The sequence below is a fragment of the Schistosoma haematobium genome, chromosome 4 (assembly GCF_000699445.3).
Source record: "Schistosoma haematobium chromosome 4, whole genome shotgun sequence".
Taxonomy (NCBI): domain Eukaryota; kingdom Metazoa; phylum Platyhelminthes; class Trematoda; order Strigeidida; family Schistosomatidae; genus Schistosoma; species Schistosoma haematobium.
Genome location: NC_067199.1, coordinates 23,992,636 through 24,011,196, shown reverse-complemented (window position 1 = coordinate 24,011,196; position 18,561 = coordinate 23,992,636). Strand labels below are relative to the sequence as shown.

The window sequence follows — 18,561 nt, the reverse complement described above, 5'->3', positions numbered from 1 at the left end:
CTGGTGTTGTGATAGAATATCAGTGATTAGCAGTGGACTAATTGTTACTTGATTAGGTAAAGCTGGTTGTGTCAATATATGGCTCAACTTCCAGCATATTACTACCCAAGCAATCTGGATTAGACTTAGAAATGTCATTGTGTTTTCTGGTGTCATTTGAAGTCCGTATCTCATTTATAAATTTATGACCTCTAAACTCATCAAGGTCTATAAAGTGATCTGTCGTTTGTGTATTCACATCACATTCCGTACATTATTGAGAATTGTCCCAGGTATTTTTTTTAGCTGTAACTGGACCATGAGATCTTATCGCTTCACATCTTTTAGAACATTGGCAAGGTGTTAGGTACAGAGTGTCCTTCATGTTTTTATTTGGAATCAATAGGCTAATATTTTTGCTTAAATTGATAGACTGTGTTGCATCGTTATTATAGCTAGATCCGAATAAGAGTGAGCATGTTTATTTATCCGGTTTTTTCCAAGGTGAATATTCTAGAATTAGACAGTGATAGTGATATTTGTAGATAAGAGGCGAAGAGTTTAGAAGATAAAGGGTTGACTTTGTCAAGTACTGATTAGTCAGACATAAGGATTACAGATTTCGACCTTTTGGTTGATTTAGAAGAAGTAGATGATACTCCTCCTTTACTGAACGATTCTAAAAATTAGGTGTTAAGTTAACAGTTGCGACATTAGCTATCAAGGAAATAAATATGTTCTAATCAGTATAATCAGGAGAAAGAAACTAGTTAGTGTTGACCGTTGGTGGCTTATATAAAATATTAAGAGAGGTCCATGTCAGATAAATGACCATCACATTCTACCTTGTAGGTGTGAAAGTACTCACTAAACAATAAACTGTGATAATCCTAACATAATACAACCTACAAATAAACTTAGTGTGGTTACTGTCCAGGCACCTCAGTGGATGCCCCCTGACTTTCATACCGTTGATAAAACTACACGATCATGAAGGTGCTCATTGTACACGTTTCATGACCATAAAAGTTGATACCAACACTTGATGGTCACTTGCTGATGGTGAGATATATTATTTTTGCGGTTATCCTGAATAATAACTATAAGGATAGAAAAACATCTGGAAAAAGATGTTCCTGATTGAATTGAGGTACAGAACGATTTTTCTGACAAAAAGAATACCTGATATAAATGCAAAATCGTCCTAAAAGTTTTTGACAACAGCTCCTACCTGGTTAGTTGAGGTGTCAAAGTACAACGTTACAGGAGGTGGTCTACAACTAAATTGTTCACTAATATACAGTCTACAAGTCTATGACCAAATGGAAAACTACGAACGACAGAGCCTGTGCTGTAAAGTATGACAACAGTCGTCTTACCAACTAAGAAATGGTTGAAACCCTTAACTCTCATTTTGCCGCTTTAACCACAGACAGAGATGCTCCCTGATACCACATGATAGTCTGGAAAATAGATATCTAATACTCGGGCTATCATCAAGAAAACTGAAGTAGAGCATGTTTCTAGGGTGTGATATCAATCACCACACACAGCAGTCGAGTGGCCAGACTATCCCTTATTGAACGTCATAGATCACCAGGATCAGTATCAAAACAAAGAAATAACTTTGTTTACACTAGGCCGTCACAATGATATTAGGTATTGGATTGGAAAACACATACTTGTGTGAAAACAGTATCATTGAGAACACATCATCCTGAACAAAAATGGAATAAAATGTTTTGTAAAAATCAACCGAATTATTAAAGTTACTGATTCTTCTAGCAAATGATTACATGTTTACTTTATACTTGAAATGCTGTGGCACACCGAAGTGTTAGTGTTTTTTTATTTGTTTGACACGTTCATTTCTGTGTAAAATAGAAAGGTTTTGTATGCAATTATGTTAACATAATACGCAATAGTACTAAAAAGATATTAAGGTACACTTTACAGCGAAAAGAATAGTGATCATAATAAACATTTTTAAGGACCACAATATGCTGTTTGCATGGCAAGTATGAGTCAAAGTAGTCCGTCTTAGACAATATCTCTGATTGAAATTCAAAATAAAATAATTACTTCTGGAATTTTAAATATTATATTCATTGCTGAACATATAGTTGAAACAGATCAAAAGATGAATCTAAAATTGCCGTTTGTCCTTTTGTATAAAAGTTGTCTGTGGTATGTAATGAATAAGACGATGATATAATCAGATGATAATTTGCTATTTACAATCTTACCAGTGTCTGATACTGTATGCCTTAGTTGCAACTGTACTAATAAGTAAATAGTGGATATCAGATTACTTGTCACTTATTCAAACGATTATTCTAATGTTCATTTTAAAAAATTCAATCTAGCTTTCCCTATGAAATATATCAACCTATAAAGAGGATATAGATTAAGTTCACATTAGATTCAATAGCAACTGTTAATGAAAAAAAACCAACGGATAGTGAATAATTTTATAAAAGAAACTTTTTCGTGACACACAATGTATGATAAGAGGGATAATAGTTTAAAAATGTTCACTTGCATGATTGAATCAATAAATTTATTTGATTTCTACCAATAATTATCTTTAACTGTCAAGAATTTACCCATAAATAATCCACTTTTATTTACGATATACTTTATGATATAAACTGTGAAATATTTCATCACAATTATTATCCACTGAATGGTCCGTTCAACATCAGCCACTTGGACATTTCTAGATATAAGTAAAATAAAAGACATAAATGATATAATATTCCTCGACAATTATTAATACTAGTAATTTATTAAAACATATTTACTTTAAAAAGTAAAGATGATTGTCTAATGTTAGTTTATTATGAGTTTAACTTTTAACTGTTTGATAAGCAGTTAAATGTTGGAGATTTGTAGCTCAGGTGGATGATTTTGGTGGAGTTTTGTTCTCTGAGCTGGATGGTTTGGTCGTGGAGCTTTCGTCGTTCTTCTGAACGACATCATCAGCACAAACTTCAGATAGAAGTGAAGTGTTCGAATTTCTCCATATGTGTTTCACAGCTTGTTCTGTGCACCTCGATGTTGATTGGTTCTTATTGGCCAATATGAATATGAAGTGAAATTTATAATCTATATTTTATTTTATGAAATAATCGCCGTTTAAAAGTCAGTTTTCATCTTGCACACTTTCAGTGGGACGCTTGGTCAATGCTTCAAACTTTCTACTTCGAAGCATTTGCTATATGATATAAAGATCAGCTATGACATCTGTTCAAATACTGCTATCTTTTAAACTCCACAGACTATTGAATCCTACAAAAAAGTGTTTAGTTCGGGAAAATTCACTTTCATGTAATACTTCCTACATGTAGTACAATATTGAATGATAGATATTTAATTGAAGGAGTTTTTGAATACATATCAGTAACCATCTAGATTACATTGATAGAATGTCATAAAGAATTGGATAATATCAAAATTGTATCAACTCAGGTTCACACGAAAAAAAATATTTATATCCAGTGGTCAGTTAAAAAATGCATTTTTCGCCGGGTACAGATTTGCCACTTGTTAATTAAATATATTTGCTTTAACAGTTTCGTATAATAAACATAATTCTTTAATAGCGATATCTTTCATTCAATCAATTCCATATATTTTCGTGTTCTACAAATTAATTTACGAGATTCGAATAACTGAGATTGTGGACTAAGAAACGTATTTAAAATGGTATTTTTGTACAAGTACATGTTCATTTGTATTAGTTATCATTTATTATACGATAAAATTAAAAATTTAAAACAACGTACTTTGCAAATATCTCTACATGGTGGACAAATGATTGAACCGTTAATATCGAAGTACTTTCCTCTTAGACTGAAATCAATGTATTTACCTTTAATAGGACAAACGAGTTCTTTATTTTCAAGAATCAAAATCAATCCTTCAATCTCAGAACATATATGCTATGTAAGAGAAAAGTAAATAAACCATATAACATATAAATTAATTGGTGATTCATGTAAGTTTGTAAGGAAGTATGATATTGATTTTTAAAAAATAATACAAAACACTATGAATATGAAATTTAAAGAAGACAAGGCTGCTGAAATCTTAAATAAACGGATTCCAAAATCGTTGAATAAGACGCTCTACGCAACCAAGCTCCGAATTGTTTTCTCTAGCCGGCCTACTATTCTATGGTGTGTTAAGGACAAACTTCCGCTCATGTGGGGCACGTTACATAGGCCGCATAAAACGATCACTGTCCAAACACATCTCGGAACACTATCCGGGTTGGCTTTTAAAAGGAGAATGTAAAACAATTACTAGTTTTATACAGGAGCATTTAATTAACTGTGAATACATCGTACCAAAAGAGTCTTCTTTTAAAGTAATTTACAGAGTCAAAGGAACTGAATCGAAAGGGTGTCGAATCAATATTTTGTGCACTGCTGAGGCGTGGACAATCAGCGAACTCAAGCCTGAACTTTCCGTGCAGAAACAATTCGTCCAACCTTTCGTCTTTCCTTGGCCTTAGTTCCCTTAATGGGTATGTTTTGGGCTTTTTTCTTCTGTATTTTTTTCTGCACTTTTATTTGATTATCAATGAATTTTTTGAATTTTTCAATTATTGTTTCGTAATTTTAAACTCCAGTTATTATTATTACTTTTAAACAAGTTTTCTCGATTATTATTCAGTTTTTATTATTATGACTTTTATGTTTGTCGTTTTTCTTTATATTGGTCAACTGGACTATTGTCTGACCCTTAAAACTATTTTCCTCCTAACCCCTTGATTAGTACGTAACCTCATTTGTGATTTAGTCTGGAATCAATTAATGATGTAATCTTTTCTAACCCCCCATAGATATATATTTTCCAGATAACAATATATAATCGAATGTACAGCTTAAGTAAATGATTTCGTCAAAAAGAAAATTTTCCTAGCTGAATTCTCTTTTCTTTATTCAATGACACTATGGGTTATTTTAATTATATAAAACATTTCTTTTTATGGCATGAAGTGTATAAACAGATATCAATTGCATTTTCTTTTGAAAAAGTAACCATTTATTATAAATAAATTAATATGTTTTTAGTATCCCGATGAGTAAGAAAATTAGATTTTCCAGCGTTTCGTAACTTAGCGTAAGTCACTTCTTCAGGTAATAAATAGTAGCTTGGAAGGATTTCTATTTGGTTATTCACTCTCTGAAGAAGTGGCTTACACCGAGTCACGAAACGTCAGAAAATCTAATTTTTTACCTATTGGGATAGTACAAATATATTAATTTATTTATAACAATCTACTGAATGCTCGATTTATTCGAAATTATCAAGTCAAATTTTAGTAAGGATACCTATTAACCGGTTAATATATTTGATTGAAAGCATGAATTTTATTAACTGCATTTGTACAAGATAATGTACATTATAATGTGTATAGGACATAGTTACATGTTCATATCTAAATAACATTGTAATACAGTTTACAGTTGAACAAGATTTATAACACATTTATAATGAAATGATTTCAAATATTTGGAAAATCTAACCAAAGATTGAATAACTTATGAATCACTTCTATTAGATAACCTAATGGATGGTATTAAAGATAGCGCATTGGAAAATTCAACAAAACATTTTGAAGAGAGATGCTTCATCAACTATTAAATTTTGTATTCATTCATGATATGTCAAAATGAATAGCTGCATTCTATATTGATCTCAATGGTTTTCTTTTTGGTTTTTCCAGTATGAAATGAAGAAATACAATACATCTTTTACAAATAAAATTCTTTGTAGTTTAGTCGTTAAATTAAAAAAAGCAAACAATAGTGTCCCTTTATTTTTATCCCGTTAATAATCACAAAACCTGATTTTAAAAAAATAGTATATAATTTCTAAACCAAAATGTATATTCATACAAAATCAACCAATTAGATATTCATCAAAGGAACAAAACAGAACCAAATCAGAATGTTTTTCGGAAAAAATTAAGAAAAAAAACAGTTACTTTCTTTTGCAATAATCATATTTTATCTGTGTAATTTAATACTTACACTCATGCATGAAGATTTGGGTGAAGTTTCCTCGAAAATTTCATGTTGTTTAGACACTTGCCAGTGTCTGGTACTGTCATGGTTTATGCACACAGAAGATTTACCAAAGTAATGAAGCATGTAGTTTTTGTTTTCGTCTTTAAAAGAAATCCAAAACAATTTGCATCATCCATAATAAATATGGATTAGATTTTCAATTTAATGCAGGATTTATATTGTTACAGAAAGTAAAATGAAATGGTAGAGATTTGTCTTATTATATTATGAAACGACTGTCTATTCTCAAAGTGATAGAATCTTAGTGATGATTTGTAAGTTTATTACTAACTTTTATTTTATTGAGTTTGGTACATAACGATTTTTTTAAATATTAAGTTTTAAAATCATGTTTACATGACATTCTTTTCACAAAACTAGAGTTATTATCATATGCTCACTATTAACTAGCTTTCATAATGATTTTCCGGAGTTCAAATGAGAAACAATTTGTAAGAGTGTTCTTCATCAAAAGAGATAGCAATTAATAATTAACAATGGACCAGGATACTGGTACACTTTAAAATAAGTCCCACTGAATATAGAGATTATTAAATTAGAATTCAGTGCTTAAAGCAAAATATTTAAGTTATGGGTTTAGGGTTGTGATGACGGATCTTAATCTACAGTGAAATAATTTTCTTATTCTCCATAGTTTTAAGTAATCATCATTTTCATTTTTAATAAAAACTATCTTCAAGTAAAAAGTGTCTAGCTATAACTCAAATAAGTGGATCAAAGTTAATCGATATAATAACCGCTTTACTTGTTAATGTGTCGAAACTAATGTAAAACTAGAAAATATTGAAAATTCTGAAATTTCACTAAAAATAAGTTCGTCAACTACACAGTATGTATAGTTTTTGTTATTAGTCTTTAAAATATCAAACACGATAATTTATTATAACTTACGAACTTCAGACTGTTTTTCGGGAGTATTGCAGTATGAATAAATATTTCTCGTCCCAGTAAATGGCTAAAATTCCAGAAAAAATGCCTTATTACAGACTTTGGTTAAAGTTTTGTTCATCGTACTATTGCCTATCTTGGAAATGCTACTGTAGTGAACAGGAACACCAGTGGGGACAATCGAATGTATTTAACAAAAAATTACAGGACTTGTTAATAAAATCTAACAACCATAAAGTAAATGCTTAATTTGTAAAATGCCCATCACTTATCTCAAAATGACTCAGACTTCATTGTTCTTGAATTTTCATACAAATTGCATTCCGTTTCGATTCTTTACTGTTCGATCCTCTTGTCTCTCTGCTGCCAGACGTTCTGTTCACGACTAACATCATATACTACTTATGTCAATGTAAGTAGCACACACCACATTACTATCTTCAAGTTAATATGAACATATGGCTGTCATTTTGACAGTAACCTCATTTATTATTTTCATTTTCAATTTTCGAAAATGTAACAATGAATGTTCGTGAAACCCCAATGTTTCTTTGGCTGTTTTCAGTAGTCTTATTACTATTCAAGCTGATTCTTCAGACGTTTTGTTTGAATATTGTATTAATTTTAACATTCTATTCAATCTATTCTTACGCTCTGCCAATAAGTGCTCACATTGGCTATTGACCAACAGTATTTTTAATCCTGATATTTAAGTATTTCAGATCTTAAGTACAAAGTAAATTTACTCAATTTATTGTTTATACTTTGCTTAAGCAGACTAGTTTTAACTTAGTAAATCCCATTATATAGAGGATGATTCAGAGATGAATAGTCTCTATCTGAGAATTCTTTTTATGAAACATTTTAAATCAGTATGTTTTTTACTAACTCGACCAAATGCTTTACTATGGTTGTTTTGATATAATCCAGGTCTGCAACTAGAAACTAAAAATGGATCCTTTCTAATGAAGATGAGGAATAAATAGTGCTATGATACCAGCAGTTCTGACCTTACATCTAAATTAATAGCTTGTATTGAAGGTATGTGTAAGTACTATACCCAAACGTTAGAAACAGTTATTTTATTATGATGATAATTAAGAATATACATCACTTAACCACATAGGCTGGACAATAATCTCGGTAACGGTCAGCTGCACCAAGTCTTGGATTATCAAAGTACTGAAATTCAAGTGGCAGAGGCGAATAATATTGCTTCAGATCGCAAAAACCATATGCATTTTCATGCTTTAGACAGAGAGTGTTACTGAAGCTTATTTGATCACAGTATGGGTAAAAACTTTGTCTTCTAAAAGAATAAAAATTTAAAATTGTACTTTTTTAATGTGTTGAAATCATAAAAACAAACAGTTATAGTAGATTACCAATAATTCACATGCTGTTTAGTTCATGTAACAATTTAGCATTTGTTATAGCATTCGCTGTATTATTGAAGTACCTTTAGTTAAACCTATTTTTAAAATGAAAGAAAACTTTTCGGTTGATTATTTAGTGAACGCCTGTGTTACCTCAAAATTTTTCGGACTTGTTCGATCAGAAAATGAACAACGATTTCTCAGTGCTATTAGTTTAGCATCGATATAAAAACGGATTTTTCAATACTTTCGAGCATGACAGTGAAAGAGAACAACCGTAAGGTATGTTGGTTTTTATAACGTATATTTTGTTACTTACAGCACTTGCCTTCTTCAAATGAATACTGTTCAAACAATTAAAACGACTCGGTAATGGATAAAAGCCATTACTTTTGAATTAATAGTGTACTAGTGAAATAGTTAAAATAAACACATTATATCAGTTATACAATCGTCTTACATAAAAGATTGCATTCAAAAATAAGTTTATTACCTTTCTCGTTGAATTTGCATATACTCATAGCAACTTTTCATAACGAAATTACAACCAAGATGTTTACCATATCCTATTGGATTAGCTTTTGAATAATCCACACGGTACCATCTAAGTTAATAAAGAAATGATTACGAAATTAAAGTAATGTATCTTTGAAAGTAACACAACGAAAATGTAAAGGAGCTAAAAGTACTAAGTTTATTCAACACTCATGGAATGAAAACGAGAAAGTCGGTCTAACATCAATCTGTTCAAGATCTCAATCAATAACTTAATAATTTCCATAACCCCATACTGGTAAAAATAATAAATTAACTTTAGCATTTCATTGGGAATTGAGTAGGCTCAAAACATTCTGAAAAGTAATATTACTAGTATTTAACCTTTAGTAACTTTTTAGTAAAAAGAAAACTTCACATTTCTTCTTCATATGACCAGTTCGCATTTTGAAAACAAATAAAATTCTATGAAGCGAATCCTAAAGTATAGGATAGGTTATTTAATATGGTGATCGAATTACGGGCTAAAAACATGGATACAATCGTAGTAATGAGAGATATAGTGAATAACCGAAATTATCAGTAACTCCTATAGTTGTACGTAAGTTAAAGTTTTCATGGATTAGAATAGCTGTATGCAAACAGTCCGCTTAATTCAAACTGATTCAATGTGTAGCCGTTTTAGTCCAATACGATTGAAAGCTTGCTTAAATACATTTGGAGATAATAGCCTTTGTAGATTGGTTCACGCAATTAGTGAGCCATCCATGGAGCTTATAAAATTACTACTTTAAAGAGACCGAATTTATGATAATTCGTTTCATAGATTAGGAATTACTGTGGATAATATTCTACCTCCTGTTGTTTGCTTGAGAGAGAGGTATTTATGACACTGAGAACATAACATTCTGAAATCTATATTTCAGTTGCCTAAATTCATAGTTCAGACTAGTAAATACAAGAGGCATTTACTGTTTTCTCAAATTTTTAACTAGTGTTATGAAAAAATACTTAACTTATAGCTCTTAAGGCATCTGAAAATCCAAGATTTAGCATATATTCAAAATTTTAGACCTACCCAGTGTCTTCGAAAAATCCAAGTGTGATTTTCGATATATATGAACGTGATGAAAGGAGAGGAGTCATTAATTCATTCTGTATATAGAAAAGTTATATTATTAATTTAATACTTTCTTGCATCTACAATTCGGAAATTCGTAAACTTTTGAAGTTTATTCGTGTAAACATGGAATTGAATATAACACCTATATTTAAGTGGGTCACGCTTTTCATTAGGAGACTTGAATCTTGCAATGATGGTCCGAATTTATGACAGTCATAAACTTCCTGTGTCAATCAAAACAGTGAATAAATGCGGTCACTCGTGACTGAAAAACTGGATCTAAATCAACCATCTGTTTGGACGACTGTAGAAAATCCTAGAACAACCAAAGAGTTTAATGTCCTAACTTTTAAAGGCTTCTAGTACTACTCTGACCAATGGAAGGAAGGGGAGGTAATTGTATTGGTAAAAAGGAAGAGTAGATTGAAGAGGATTAGATAGGTTCTTCAAAACCAATATTTGTATACATTTTGATCAATTTATGTATTTATTATGCAGAGTAGCACAAGTTTGAGTTCATTTGTTAGTCTACTAAAGATCAGTAGAACGCCAATCAAATAGCAGAATAAATAATAGCTTATTAAATATTGATAATCAAGACGACGTTTTATGCAGAAATCAAATAGATTGAATAAAGTAGGGAAGACAGCTGAAGCTACCCTTCAGCACTACTTTCTATAATTTTAGACTCACTAGGTGATACTGTTGTTATGACCACTATTTGCTATGTTTTGCATTTTAAATCACTGATTGACTTTTTATCAAATATTCAGTGAAAATCAAGGAGTATTAAGTTGTTATCACATTCTAGGGACTACTCAGCAGTGCATACCCACGACTCTGTTGGAGATTGAACTTAGGACACTCAGGTCCCACAGGGAGAGCTTAAACATTAGACCACTGGATCGGTATTCGGTACTTTAAATGTTTAACTTCAATCTGTTTATCGTTGACCATTTTTCAGTGTAGCTGATGGAAACTATTTTACATTCCATGTGATTAAACTTCGTTGGTTATAGCTTCTCACAAACGTTCAGGCAATCCTCTCTTCAAACTAGTCACTGGTGATCATATGATTATGGTGTTATTTTATTGTCACCTGTTAAAAAATCAGAAATATTTTCATAAAATAATGATATAAAAATCAAGCTACACACAAAGCACTCACATCAATTAGCCTTTTTTCAAGATGACCTCTAGCATACACTTGATCGTTGTTATCAAGTTCAACACCGTCAAGTTCGTGACAGTTGAAGTATTCTTTCGCCATTTTCTAAGTTTAAAAAGGTTCGGAAAAGATATTTTACCGTCAGTTACTTCTTAACAATAAATAAATGACACACTGTTATGCATATATTAATTCATAATATGTTATAATCTTATTATCAACGTAAGACTAGTAAGCAAAGATGGATAGTGGCTAGCAGTGGAATCCAGGACGCGCGTTTTGTCCTCTTTGGGACTCGTCAGTTGGATGCACCTGCATCCCAGAGTTGATGTTCACCCTGGCTATATCGAGGCAATTCTCACAGGATTCACATATGACAACATGAGAATGATCAATTGCAGTCCTAAATAACAATGGGAAGATACAAGTAAGGCAACACCACGTGAAAATAAGACTAGTAAACCATCGGAGATTCACAAATTGAACTCTTTGAAATCGCGAGTAAGCAGTTTTTCAAATAAGAAAGAAAATATATCGCTAAATGTTCTGAAACAAGAAGTTATCCAACAATTTTAATTTCCTAATGGTGTATATCAGCTCTCAAATTATCTAAGTTTTAAAAAATAAACTGTACCGTATTGTTTGTTCTTAAAGGATATTTATCTTAATGACAGTGAAATATGTAACTAAATCTTCGAAATATTTAGGTCTATTTAAAACTTAGGTTTGGTACATGGGAATTTTCCCGCTTAGAATATCTTCGGATCACACAGATTAGTTATTCAAGACGTCAAAAACTTTGTTGGTGGAAAAAATTTGGGCATAAATTCTTTACACTTATTTAAAATAAACACACTAAAATGCCTGTTGTGCTTTTCACTTGTTCAAAGCGAATCTGACATGAAATAAATTTTATAATATATTCTTAAAACGATCTTATCCAACATTATACTCGTAATTTCGAGATGTCATCATAATAAATGGAACATGATTGCTTATTTTCGGTACATGAGTTTGCTGCCAATTACATGAAAGTAAAAGTTATAAACAGTGATGAAACATTTCTAAAACCTATCATCTCAGGTAGGGTTCTACAATAAGGTTGCATTAAGTTTTATACACAGTTCGAGACAAACTGTTATAATCTAATTATGTTTATAACACAAGAACTGGTCATTCAGTAAAAATAAAAAAATGATATCTTTCCTAAGTCTAACTAGCGTCCGATGACTCATTCACATCTCCAGTAGTTGGTAACAGTTAAGAAAGAAAGTTCTTGAGATCTGGTGAACAGTATTTCATGTAGCATCTGTGTAAAACAGCGTACGCAAAACGTGAGACTTTTCAGATCATAGAATAGAAACGATTATACACGAAGTTGTGTGCCTAAGTATAGGCTTTGTACACATACCACAAGATGTAGCATTACATTTTAGAGGTTCACCACTGTGAATGAATTTTAAAAGACAGAATTTGTGTTAGTAACCATTATAGAAAACATTCTAAAAACTATCTGTTACCTTATGATTATTCAAACTATTAGAAAATCTACACATTCCGTCGTCTTTCTTTTTCAACTTACCAATTTAGCATTTAAACTGCACACGAGAACAATTAAAAATGCTCACATCCTATTCTTATCCAATCAAAAGTACATTTATAATTCATCCATATTTACTAAGAATCTGTCACACTAACTGAAATGAGTTTTTTAAGCTTTTTGACATTACATATTCAATGGGATGACACAAATATGTTTGAATGATTGATTGATTTTAATCGTTACCGTTACTTTTAAATCCGATTTATTTATTAGTTTTATGACAGCTTTCTGAACAAACAACAAACCTGAATGTCTGTTTTATCCTTATTAGTCAGATTCAATTAAAGCCAATTCAAAATATCTATGTTAGCATATTGTACTTGCAAGAAACAGAAACATTCATAAACTCCACAGAAAATCAATACAATTCAGTTTGTTTTTCACATAATAATTGGTATTATTAGATGAACAATCTAGTGACTGTCCAATACTATCTCATCTACAACATCATTAAACTAAAGGTGTATTCTGTTTCTATTAGTTAGCAAGATGTGTTTCGAGTGCCTCTTCAGTTTCGAATGGTTATAACTGACAAAGAAGATGGAATCAAAATGAAATCTCGGTTTCTATAGCCTTCCCTGTATTCATCCTCTCCTCTACAAACTGAACTAAAAGATTAAATTAATAACCAGATTTCAATTTCGCACGATTATCATTGGTGATTGGCAACTCATATTGAAAATTAGTCTGATAAAAGGAACTTACATGATAACCTCTCCTTCACAAGAAAAGATAATAGAAAATTGTCAACTGAAATAAAGTGTAAATCAAGTCATCATGAGAAGATCAAGACTTAGTAAGCTGGTAGCACATAGATAATTAGTTCAAATACGTCCGTTAACCGTTTATTTGTTCAACATTATCTCTACCATTCAAGACTATTCTTAAGCACTTGACATAAAATTAACGTTACTCAATTTCTTCAACATAGCAGACGTTTATATATGCAATTAAAAACAAACTCACCAGCATCATTGGTGTTTTAAGCGCAGTCGAATGGCGATAAACTGTTGTTTTAGCAGACTTCCAAATACGAGTAACATTGCTTAAAACTGATTCGCTAAACGTTTCAAAACAATAATACAAAAATATTTCGTTTACGATGACATTTGGATCAATTATTATAACTTCTAAACACTTTTTTCAAGATCATACAGTTCATCAAGGCCATATGATATCGCAGTAATTTTGTATCTTTGAGAGTAAAATAAGAAGCATAGTTAGACTTAACAAAACATCTATACTATATGTATCTTAACTACTACATTGTCTTAATGATTGGATAAGTAGTAAGCCTTACTGTAAAGTAATATGGCTTTTAATTTAATTTACCTAGGATATGTCTAGATAATAATTTTAACATGTGGTTTACTGGGAATGTGTATATATATTACCATACATATTAACCTTATGGATGATAATAGTTGTCAAACATGTTTGTTTTTTATCTAGTTAACAAAACAAAGTATGAATCTAGGATAGTTCAATATTATTTTTTTGTTCTTAGTTATAACTCGCGTTAGTGTAACCGTTCATCTAAATTAACTGTACTTTATAGGATTCATTATATAATAGAATATTATTTTTATTTGCTGTGTCTATTGTGGAAGATCATAGGCAATATAAAACTTTTTTTAAAAATTCACACAAAATTTCAACTTCAGTCTGTTAAGAAGTCAAGCTTATTGGATCAAATTATATTTCGATGGATGACACTCCAAAATTCGAGATTCTGTTAAATTTATCATTTCAAACTAAACGCAATAATGAAGTTTTAATAACCCATATTTCACATCAAAACAATTATTTCTCACTCTGGAATTCTGTATCCTAGTGAATCCGTTAAAATAGGCTCATTCGTAGCAGGTTCACGCATCGTTCTTGGTTCACCACGCTCGTCTCGCATATATCTGAAAGCTTCCGAGTTGAAACCCTTTTTAAAATATAAATGAAAACTGATTGGATTAGTAAAATATAAGAGAATACTAGAAAAAATGTGAGTTCCCATATTAAAAGCCTATCATCAAATGTAGCATTAACTAGTATAATGAAAATAAATTTAATATACTATTATAAAAGTATTACGTTTTTAGCACCGATATCCTAAGAAACGATTATATGGTATTAATTTGTGATAAATCTCTCAAACTTGTTCAAACTCCATCTGGAGCCCCTCTGGGGCTATGATAACATTTCGTTATCATAATTCAAATCTGATGATTAAATTTCCTTAAATTCTACTCAGACATAATGAATAAATTTGAAGATTTGACTTGAAATATCTGTTCCGGTAGTCATTAATTGCTAGTTATGTGTTTGACCATCAACACAGGATTAGTTACAATAGTGACTAAATACACATTTATTTGTTATCAGTTTAGAAAACTATATTTATTCTTATTTTAAAAATAAATCAATGCAGATTACCAAAACGTGGCCCAATTCGTGTGCCATAGTTGAAATAGCCAGTCTAATATTTTCATAACCAAGTTCTATGTTATTCGGGCAGAGATTTGTGTAGCCAGCTATTGGCCTACAAAATGAAACAAATGAAATTACTACCGAACTGTTTAAAATCGTAAATTACACTACAACTAGTTACCAGTCGTCAATAGTTTAACATAACAGCTAGTCAACATCAACATTGAACCTGGCACCAACAAGAGAAGAAATCAACCAAATAAAAATTAAAAAGGACTGTTATATCAAACGCGATGAAAATCCGAGTGTAAGAAATAATAAATAAAGAAGGAAAAGGAAGAACTTACACTGAAGTCAGCATTTAAAGGAGTATAGTGAATGAGTAAAGCAGCACCAGTGCAAACTTTACTGTACCATCTCATATGTTTTGAAGAAAACATGTCTAAAAATCATCATTACTATCAACAATTATTTTCAACCTGGAAGTTTAGTGACTCGTTCAAGATGAGTTTAGGAAGTTTCAAGTAAGAATAAACTCAATTTATGGTTATTCTTAATCCTATGGAGTTTTCAGGTTAGATGATTTCTGACTGGAGACTACATTTAAATGTTTGAAATATAAAGTCATAAATTAAATAACATTCGTTCTATGACAGAATGATTAGACAAAATCATGAACTTAGTCTTATTCCACAAACATCGCACCTTTTTAGGACATTAACCATAAATGTATTTTGAATAAATGTTTGGTGATTCTTGAAATGTATATTAAGTGAGAAACAATCAATTCGTATTTCCAAACATACATTATATAAGTGCCGTCCCGTAACTACATAATTTACAAAATTGATTTCACGTCATAACATCCAGTACATATTGCATAGACAGCTAGAACTTGTGCTAATTATAAAGTTTATAAATTTTGTTTCTACTAATTAGTAAAGAAACACAATACAGACAAATATGATTCTTCCAAGTTTGTTTGTCTTAAATCAACTAACCTGTCTGTTAGTCCATCCAACCTGCAAAACTGTGCATAACCCACAGTGTTTCCACTTCGACAAAGGGAAATTGTCTGGGAATCAACAATATATAATAAGTGATGAAACTTTATGCCTTTTCCACGACGTCCACTTATTTTGGGTTGTCCTTGTACATATGTATGGCAGTACTAGTTATAAATAATAAATTATAAGTAATTTAGTGAGTAGTGTAATAAAAATGAAAAATACAAATCTTGCTTTTCTAAAATACCTGATAATTGATTTACATATTCTTCTACAGAGAATAATTAATTGAAGCTTTAAGTAATGAAACCTGCAGTAGACAACAACTCTATTTTCTCAAACCATTTCAAGAATTTCAAATTAAATTGTTCTCATGAATAAACCCTAATGTTCATTGCACATTATTATTATAATTAATGGTTTGATTGTTTATCAATAGGTTATATATTAAATGATTAGCTTTCAGTTCTTATTATTAAGTAGCTGCATTGGCAATTTGTTGAGTATTCAGGAAAATCACCTTTAAACTAGAAAAGAAATTGTTTGTGCTGTTGAATGGTTGATAATAAAACCAAATAGGAATCGCTTTATTAACGATGGTTATATTATAGATAATAAATACCAGTGTTAATATCTATGGTAAACTAAAGATTGAATTTATTTTTATCTATTTTGTTTTGTCATTATTCTACTCAGATTTATTTTGCTTAGAAATTCACTTTGACTTCCATATAAACGATGACAATTTTGTGCTGATGTCAGAGAATCATTTCTTCTAAAATTTCTTTCTGCTCAGTAGAATCTTCACAGTGTAAAACTGCAAATAATAATGTCTATCTTGATGTAATCAATGTTCGAAATTTTCTACCTTTATAGATTTGAAGTATTAAAACTAATCGAAATAAAGTGAATTCTTTGTAAATTTTACAATAAAGGATAAAAAAAACACCAAATATTCTTCAGAATAAAATAGACAAACGGATAAGTTCTTTTCAGAAAGCTTGAAATGTTTGCAATTTTATCACTGAATGAAATTCACTTACATCTAAGTACATTTCTGGAATAACACCATGATAACATTCTGATACCTCCTTACATCCTTCTCTACAGTAATAAAACCGCGTACCATTAGGAAGTATCTTTGCGTCTTTAGAATGATTTATACAACTTCTTTAGTAAAACAAAAAATACAGTGTTATTAACAATAAATTACTCTGATTTAGAAAGTTAACAGTATGGGGTTGTGGAGATGGGTAACATTTTGATTGGGATCATGATCGATAGATTTTATACCACCATTAAAAACCTGGAAGCACTGGACGACTGTTTCGTCATATTGTGGGACTCCTCAACAGTGCTCATCCATGGGATTCGAACCCAGGACCTTCGGTCTCGCGTGAAGACGGTTAATCTTTGAACCACTGAGACGGGATCGAAACGACCATCGAGTGCTTCCAGGTTTTCAATGGTGGTGTGACATCAATAGATTTAGAAAGCATCAATAACACTAAGACACTTCTTGAAACAGTATTGCTTACATCTAATCTTGTGTATTTTAACCACGATCTATAGCTTAGTTTAACATTCATGGTGATTTTAATACGAAATAAGTCATTAGGTGATTAAAAATGCAACATAAGATAATTATAGATATGTAAGGCTATTTGTTATTATTTATTGTTATCTTACATCAGTTCAATTCACAATAACTTCAATTTGTATTATGTTTTTTGTCATAACCCAATGGATTCAAGTTTTCAATACTCAAGTAATCACATTTCGTAAAATACTTTGGAATGTCTGTCGAATTTAAGATGTGAACTTTTTATGGATCTACTTTTCTAATCAATACTTGAAGAAATAAAAAGTAATGCATAATTCTCTTTCATCTTCAAAGTTTTTTTTTGTTTCTTCATATTAAAATGTTCTTTAATGAAAATCAACAATATTAATAAGTTTTATTGAATTATTAACATTCCGTTATTCAACTAGCATACACTTAATGCAATCCTTGAAATTATTATTATATATATAAATAAAATAAGAGTTTAATAAATTAATATGAAGAAGTAATGAACAGTAGCCCTCAAATACCCTGATAAGGCCAAGGATATGGAGAGCCAGCTCTCACTCCCTGGAAATGCTCTCACATGGCCAAGCGTATACAGCCATTACCAAGGAAGTCCTACTCACTGTCTCCTTGTGGCGGGCGTGCTGTTTACGAAATTGAGAGGACGAAAAGCGAATGTCCGGCATTTGAATCGAATGAGTGGACACGGAGAGTTTACCTATGAGAGTTGGAAAACCCTGATTCGAAACTAATGTTGTACACGGGCTCCAGGATCCTGAAGGAACAAATGGCGTATGAACCAATTGTTGGTCACTAGCTACTACGGGACT

The 18,561-nt window shown here is 31.0% G+C and overlaps 1 protein-coding gene across 1 annotated transcript in view; it reads right to left on the bottom strand.

The window, feature by feature from the left end:
- Positions 1-16,325, bottom strand: part of MS3_00007704 (uncharacterized protein) — a gene marked incomplete at its 3' end in the record, with an annotated part of 39,947 nt that extends 23,622 nt beyond the window's left edge. The window contains exons 1-12 of the mRNA XM_035729836.2: positions 16,156-16,325; positions 15,161-15,266; positions 14,548-14,666; positions 13,700-13,793; positions 11,131-11,235; positions 9,918-9,994; positions 8,838-8,948; positions 8,088-8,277; positions 7,858-7,926; positions 6,972-7,035; positions 6,024-6,160; positions 3,768-3,923 (exon numbers count right to left, since the gene is read on the bottom strand). Coding sequence (XP_035585321.2) covers positions 3,768-3,923; positions 6,024-6,160; positions 6,972-7,035; positions 7,858-7,926; positions 8,088-8,277; positions 8,838-8,948; positions 9,918-9,994; positions 11,131-11,235; positions 13,700-13,793; positions 14,548-14,666; positions 15,161-15,187 — 1,149 coding nt within the window. The 5' untranslated portion in view covers positions 15,188-15,266; positions 16,156-16,325. The remainder of the gene's footprint in view (positions 1-3,767; positions 3,924-6,023; positions 6,161-6,971; positions 7,036-7,857; positions 7,927-8,087; positions 8,278-8,837; positions 8,949-9,917; positions 9,995-11,130; positions 11,236-13,699; positions 13,794-14,547; positions 14,667-15,160; positions 15,267-16,155) is intronic.
- Between the last annotated feature and the right edge of the window lie 2,236 nt (positions 16,326-18,561).